Raw genomic sequence first — 8,139 nt, forward strand, 5'->3', positions numbered from 1 at the left:
TGATTGAAGCAGTTACCAAAGTGCTGCTCATTGGGGCTTTGAACCACTAGTTCCATCGAAGCTAATTACTGAAAGGGAAAGAGACTGAATAATTGAGTTACACAATTAGAGTAAACACAACACACAGGGTTTGACATAATTTGGTTTTAATGCTTTAATCCTTAGTGACAAACCTCATAAGATACTAGTTTTAGCTGAAAATACGATTTAGCCTTGATAATTGTGTACTGTCACTATATTTACTGCAGTTTATACAGTGTTCTTTATCTAGTGCCATACCATTTGTGAACATTATACTATGCTATACACAGTATTGGCTTTTTTCACCTGGATATAAGCACAACAGGACATATAGATGTAATAACATTAAGGATGACTCTCTTTGTTTAGGTGTGTCAGTGAGCCAGTATGCACAGTAGCAGGGTACTGCACTCAAATAACACACAACTTATGTCATTTTATCTCATAAAACTAGATTGTTAGTCACATGTAGGATTCACATCCTATGTATTTTCCATAGTATCAACTGTTTTGGTCAATTATTTTAATAATTATAAGTCTCTTAGTTTATGGATTTAGTATTCGCTGTAGGCAAAAAATAACTAATAAATAACTAATTAATTAATCCATCACTGACATCTTTAGTAGAGCCCGACCAATATTTTGGCGGCCTGATATTAGGCAATTTTTTTTTAAATATAAATTTATCGGACTCATTTATAATGACAAAAAATTATTCTGATAAGTGAAAATTTTCAAAATAAAAACTGACTGTCAACCATGTTATGAGTGTTGGCGTTGCATAGTTTGTCCACCACAGGGTGCTCTACAACGTCCCTGTTAATAATAAAACAAATTATTACCATATTATTTTAGTGAGAACTCATAAATAACTGTTAGGAAAATCTGTTTGTTTTGTAACGTATTTCTGGATTTTCTTTTTAAATACAGTATATCGGCATATCGGATTTTTAAATAACCAAATATTTGTATTGGTCTTAAAAATCCTTTATTGGTCGGGCTCTAATCTTTAGTGATGGGACTCACTCAACGTGGATTATTTCAAACTAGAAACTACTTTGGTTAAAGACAGCATATCAAGTTCTAGTCATGAAGTGAAGGTAATTCTGTCTGTATGGTTTCCGCCGGCCTGTTATGTCTGCCCCCTCCCCTTCCTTTCTCCCTGGCCGGGTGTTGTGTAGACCTGTGTGCCAGTCACCAGCTGCTTCTCACCTCGTCTGAGGCAGAGGGTCGCTTTCATGGGCTCTCTGGACACCCAGTTCTTCCCCATCCTGGCCCTCCAGCCTTAGGCCAGCAGCCTGAGCTGCTCATGGGGAAGGCAGGTGGGGCTCCATATTTCTGGGATTGTCGCTCTGGCGGGGTGCCTGGCTTCCCTGTCCATGGGCCTGCTGCAGGTCAGTACAGTCCAACGGGTGGGTGGGGGCATGGTGCTAGCACTGCCCACTGGTTGGATGAGCACAACTGTCAGAACTGTCAGTGGACACTGGGCAAATGGACTGAGAGATATGACTGTTTAGTGTAATGTCATGCCACTTTGTTGTAACTAAATCTAGTGATTGACTGTAAGATTAATTGCCACAAATTGTTCTTCTTGTACTTGGTGCCTTTTCACTAAAGTTCTCAAGTAACATTTTTAAGTTTTTGCAGGTGCCAACCAACTACTGGATTAAAGTTGTTTAAAAACCTGTTATGTAATCCATTGCTAATTCATGCCTCCCTTTCTTCCCATTTTCTCTCTCTGTCACACTCTCTCCCTTCCTATCCATGCTGTGTTTACCACAGATGGGCAGGAAAACACTGGGAAATGTCCCCATCTGGAATCAGAAGAATCCGATCCTTCATTTGGAGAATTGTCCAACGGTGACGAGCTGAAGTCTCCACAAAAACCTGACGGACCGGAGCTCGAGGTGCCCCCTTTAGTCTGTAACGGAGCCTCTGTGGAGGCCTTGGGTTCTCCAGAGGGATCTAAGGCCAAGACGGACCCTGAGAAGAAGTTTAGCTGCGGTATTTGCGGTCAGGCCTTCCGCACCAAGTCCTACCTCAACAAGCACCAGCACAGAGTTCACAAAGCCCAGAAGGCCCAGGGGGTTTCAGGGTCGGGCTTAAATGAGCTAACCCCCTCCCTGACCTCTCCCTTCTCCCCTCAACAAAACATGTCCCTGCTTGAGTCTTTTGGCTTTCAGATAGTCCAGTCTGCTTTTGCCTCTTCACTGGTTGATGCTGAGGCAGGTCAAAGTGGAATCGACTTTGGAGGGAAGTGACATATTTGCTAAAGTTATAGCAAAGACTCCAATCTTATGACAAAGCTGGGTTGCCCACAGAAGATGCTCTGTATGTGGGAATAACTTTGCCTCAAGGCTAATTTTTCTTTGTTACGTCACTTAATGTGTATCCAATATTTTTGTCACAGACGCCATACAATTCCTACTTTTTCTACTTTTTCAGAGTATGAAAAGTGCATGCACGTGTTGACATTTTCTTTACAAAGAAACGTCATGAAGGTCTTATGTTCTTTACCTGATGTGGATCAGTTGAAGTTATGTTTGGTATTCTTTGCTTGCGTGTTATTGAGCTTTTTTCACTGCACAAACGTTTTTTGACAAGTAATTACTTACTGTTTGTTTGCCCACTTTAACGGCTCTGATGTACCTTGGCCAATACAATAATTTTAATGCTTCATATTCCTTGTTCCCTTAAAGGCTGTTTGAGGGAACAAGGCTGCTAAACAGTTGTCTTTACTTCAGAGCACCAAGAGGGCTGAATTCTGTATTTATGTTTCTGCTTCTTTTAAGAAAGATTTTGTTTTTTCTTAAGAATAGGGATTTAATTTGGCTCAATTTTGATAGCGGGTTTTCTTGTAATATAGTAATTGTTCCAAGAAATATTTCTAACAAGCGCACGGCATATTTCTTGACACAGTTAGCCTATTTTTCTTTGGCTTCATACAGAAAGTATCAGTTTGCAGGCCACTGAGTATCACTGATAGCTGTCAGGGACCTTAATGAATTACTATTGACAGGATTACAGTTAAGAAGCACTTTTAAACAAATACTTATTTTTTGAATCGCCACCATCAAATCTAGCACTTTTTTTTTTTTTTTAGGTAAAACAAGAGAATAAGCTACCTCACTGAAGAAAAGAACACCATTGTGTTTCTCATAGTTGAGTTAAATGTTGCTCCAACTTCATGAGACTTTAACAATAAAAAGTTGAAGCAAATGTAAAAACCAACCACTCTTCCTGAAATGGGAAAAGCTTTAAAAGCACCACAGCTTTATTTCTTTTAGTTTTATTTTCAGATCCAGGTCTTTAATGTTTGTAGAGCCTACTGTAGACACAGTTCTTTTTAATTATTTGAACAAATCCTTTGAGGAGTGTTGCCATTCAGCATTAACCTGAGGTTGGGAATCAGAGAGCAGTGCTGGTACACCGATTTTCTAGCTGGAGGGACTTGTGCTCTAAATGAAGCAGCTACTACTCTACTAGCTGCTCATTTGGATGTAATAACGCTCTTAGTCAGTTTTTGATTTGATGATTTGTGAATTATTTATACAAATAAGCAGTGGTTAGAAGAGGAAAGCCATTATTACAGGATAAAAAATGTTTTTAACCTGTAAAATTTGTCTTGGAAACATGCCTTGAGCTTGTTAGGAAGCCCCCCCCCCCCCCCAAGGTATTAAATCAGTTGTGTGTGTACTGAACAGGGACCAAGGTCAGGTATATTTTCAGCATATATTTTGAGAAATGTAGATTATATTTTATTAACTTATTCATGCCCTCGGTTTTGTGTACAGTTTTTATGTCAAACAAAAATCTTGTGATTTGCTTGTTTTGATGAGTTTTCACTCTAAATGATGTTACCTGTAGATGTGCGGTTGTGTGTTGTACAACAGCTGGAGCACTGATCCACCAGCCTCTGGACCGACCAAACGTAATACTGCTTTTACAGAGTCAAGTAATTAAGCTCACTTTATTTCTTCAGTGTTTCTTCCTCTTCATCACTTGCAATTCTTGTATTGCTCACCCATCGTTTGTCAGATTTGCTTGTGCTGTTAGTAGATGATAGGTCTTGTGTTTGCACTAATGGTCGCAAGCTATCCATCAGTGTCCTGCAGTGAAATTGTGTTTTATCCAAAATGTTGAACCAAGAAATTCATTTGATGAGGACAGACTTAATTGAAGGATTCCTTGAATCAATACGCAATGAGAGTCTCACATTCACTTTTTAGCTTTGCTTTGTTTGATTGTTAATGAAAACATTTGTTATTGAAAACATTTTTACACCGATTTAATTGGTTGTGCCTCTTAAATGATCAAACAGACTGTTACGGATTAGCAGAAATTGTATGTTAAGATCAATAGCCTGTAAGTTATGATACATTTGGTTTTGGTTAAAACAATCAAAAATGCAAATGTGGACCCTTTTTCACAATCATGACATACTTCCTCTTAGTTTTGGATGTACAAACACAAAACAAAAAAAACATACAAAAGAACACAAAATAAGCCATCGCTGTTAGAAAATAAGATTAAACATTAAAATGTAATTATCTTGTATCTTAGTGACTTCTCCCACAACTCTTACATCAGTTGATTAACATCTTTTTCCATAGGTCGGTGTTTTTTTCCTGTGTTGTAAGGAAAACATTTTGTGTCATGATGCAAATCAAACCGTGTGTGTGTGTGTGGTGTGTGCGCGGGTGCGGCCTCTCTAAGTGTTTACTGCTTTATTTGATTATTATATGTGTAAATTAGGCTGTTAAATTCAGTACATTCCTATATTATTTATGGTTATGTTGTGATTGTAAGACATGTATATACCATTCATATACACATTCTATAAATATATATATATCTATATAAATGTATATGAGCCAACCAATATGATCAGTGATTGTCAATGGTGGTCCTGTACATATAGTTTTTTTCCTCGTCCATTATAGTGGAGAGATGTTAAGTTATGGCCATTTGATTGAAAGTGTAAACTGCATGTTCTGGCATGCGAGCTGGGGACTGAATGTCGATCACTGGTCGGGGGCAGTAACAGTTTAACTGTTCACCGTAATGTCACTCTGCTCTGGTAGCGGTCACACTGCCAGCTGCACGACTCGCATCTTTGAGTTTTTTTTCTCCTTTTTTGATCCACTCTGCACTAGTATTTACTCCTTAAAAGGTGACAAGGGTTGTTTTTGTTAATGCTTATTTGAAAACAAGTGGGAGATACTGTAAGGAAATGATGTTCCTTTGTCTGTGTTCTTCGCTGGGAAGTATGATTTTATTTTTTTTATTTTTTTTCACTCATGTTGGTACTCAAGTGTGCAAGGTGTTTTTGTTAATTATTTAGGCTTAAATGTTTTTGCTTTCTGCTTTTGGTCTGTTGCAAAGTGCCTTCAAAAATACTGATTGTGCACAGCAGTGGATTAAAAAATTTCCTCTTTTCTAAAGGTTAAGAATTGTACAGAGTGACTTGCATTGCCACTTTTGTATAAAAAATACACAGAAAATGTACAATATGTTAACTTTGTATTTTATCATCATACTCAACAAGATTGCTCTTAAGACGTGAGCTACATGTTTTGTTATAACGTCTTTGGACATATTTCAATATAAGCATACTTTTCTATAGATATTTGTTTTTGTACTCTGTTATTGAGTCTCATCTTTCTTGTTGGTACAGAGATGAGCATCAAATAAATTGCAATTGGAAAAAGCTCCTAACCTTTCTCTTGTAGTTATTACTGGAATCAGTCCATCCACTCCCAGACTAGACATGGGGAACCATTTTACAACTATTACGCTACAGTAGGGGGACTGTAGTAGGGAGTAAATCTTAACTGAAACCGCTAGACAAACTAAACAAGTCTTTCAGCTGCTATTCCAGTAAGGTTCTATTTTTATACAACAAATACATCCGACAGGCGCCCAGAGCCAATTGATCACACCTTACTAGAAATATAATATTACTCCGTCATTTATATAAGGCCTGCGCGATCAAAATAAAATATAATAAAACTTTGATTTTTTTTTTTAAATGACTGGGATTCTCATTTAATTTTAAAAGCCGACTTCATCGCAAACACTACTCTTTTCTTCTGTGAGTTTTAAGATAGACTTTCAGATTAACAAAGACTGTATAAACAGTTTTTAAAGCGCTCCTAAGCACTGCAATGCTCTCCCTTCTCTCCATTGAAGCCTTTATGTTTACAGGCTTGTGGAGATGCGCAATGTGTAATAGGTGGCAAAAGAATCTGTTTGGTACTGCCAATTTGTTTTGTCATGGTTCATGTGTGCAATAAACATCACGCAGGCCTAATTTCTATGTCAAAACTACAGAGTTGAATTAAACGCCTTTTGAAAACACTTGTGTTCATATACGTACATTACCGGTTAAAAGATTAGGCTCACTTACAAATTTCTATTCCACTCCACTATGGACAGAAGACCAGCTGATCTGGGTGGCTGGCTGATATTTAATGCAATATCTACATTGCCCTTACGGTATGCCCGCAACCATTATTCCAAAGGTACATTGTGTTTACTAATCTTACATAATAAAAAATAAAAAAAACTAACTGAGAGAACATTTGAGAACCCTTTTGCAATTATGTAAGCACATAATGTAATCTGAAAACGGCGGCCCTAGTTAAAAAAACAATGCAACTGTATTCTGTCTATAATGGAGCGCAATGGAAATTTGTAAGCAACCCCCAAACCTTTTGATCGTTAGTGTAAGTAAATCAGAAACAACAGTGGAACACACAAAAGCTCTCCAACATATTTATATAAAGTAATTCATGGTACTTGCTGGTTTTGTATTGCTTATTATTACTGTGTTAATTCTGTTCAATTGTTTGGTTGCGGCCGGTTATGTATGTGTTCCTTTAATTGTAAAGTGCATTGAGACCATGTCTAATGGTAATTTTAAATTTTATATACATTTGAATGATGGTTACAGACCTCCCTAATCGCTGTCAATTAAACCCTCTTGTGTTATATTGCTTAAGTAATTGTTATTTAACTCAGTTACATTCATGTATAAATTAAACACCTGTTGGTAGTTACAATGCTTACTCCTGCCACAGCCACTTCAGTGCTTTTACATGCATAAACACAGACACACACACACTCACACACGATCATTAGAAAGCTCAATTCACAGTAAAGTGAGATAAAAGACAAATTAAAAACTCTTTGTAAACTTTGAAGTCAAGCGTGGATATGTAGATAGAGTCTGCTGTGTCCCCTCACCTTTTTTTGATGTCTTAAGTGTCTCCTTTGTCAAAGTAAAGATATTGAGGTGCCTCAGGGAAGAAAAGCAGCGTCACAAACTGCAGGATGGCAGGAATAATAGCTAAGAGGTACTGCCACATTTCTTCTGCACCCATCATCTCCCTAAACAGAGTGTAAAACAAATACAAATGTTAACCCCTAAAAGCCCCTATAAGTGTTTGTGTGTATAGTGTTTGCAGTGTTTTTTTGTTTTTTTTTAAAGTAAAGGATTGCGGCCGTTAATCTATCGACTTGGTTTGTCTTTTTTCCGACGATGTATAAACTTTAATATTGACTCTCATAGATGATATTGACCAAAATATATAGACTGCACCAAAATGTATTATTGTCACATTGTCACATTAAATTGCTTCAAAGTCTTCACTACATATATATTATGACTCTGGACTGACTGGTTGGTGGAGGCAAACAACTGCAAGGTGGTAATTTGTTTGTCATCAATATTAAAGTGCCAACAGTCAATTCTTAATTGATTTGACCCGTGACTTTTTGAAATCCAATGAAAAATGAGGCTGTGAGAGTCAGGAATCTCTCCCCGAGGTACAGTGCTGCTCATGTGTATAGGAACCCCTGCTTAAGCTGACTAAAAAAAAGAATACAAAAATCCTCTTTTAGAAAGTGATCTAATTGCCTTAATTAAATAATGCTCAAAAATCCAACCTTTAAGGGCACCCATTTTCTTTGTGATTGACTAATGTATCGTAAATAAATAAAACTTCTTCTTTTACATACATGGAGCATGAGTATAGACACCCCTATGTTAAATTCCCATAGAAACAGGCAGATATTTATTTTTAAAGGCCAGTTATTTCATGGATCCAGGATACT

General features: G+C 37.3%; 1 protein-coding gene across 4 annotated transcripts in view; it reads left to right on the plus strand.

Annotated features, from left to right (window-relative positions):
* The window catches only part of patz1 (POZ/BTB and AT hook containing zinc finger 1), a 12,054-nt gene extending 8,431 nt beyond the window's left edge, over window positions 1-3,623 (plus strand). For 2 of the 4 annotated variants that reach the window (XM_034869991.1, XM_034869988.1), the window contains 2 exons: window positions 1,203-1,415; window positions 1,804-3,623. In XM_034869991.1, coding sequence (XP_034725882.1) covers window positions 1,203-1,415; window positions 1,804-2,282 — 692 coding nt within the window. In that variant the 3' untranslated portion in view covers window positions 2,283-3,623. The remainder of the gene's footprint in view (window positions 1-1,202; window positions 1,416-1,803) is intronic. The other 2 variants (XM_034869989.1, XM_034869990.1) reach the window with 1 other exon arrangement.
* Window positions 3,624-8,139: the final 4,516 nt, after the last annotated feature.

Source organism: Etheostoma cragini, chromosome 4 (genome assembly GCF_013103735.1).
Source record: "Etheostoma cragini isolate CJK2018 chromosome 4, CSU_Ecrag_1.0, whole genome shotgun sequence".
NCBI classification, from domain to species: Eukaryota; Metazoa; Chordata; class Actinopteri; order Perciformes; family Percidae; genus Etheostoma; species Etheostoma cragini.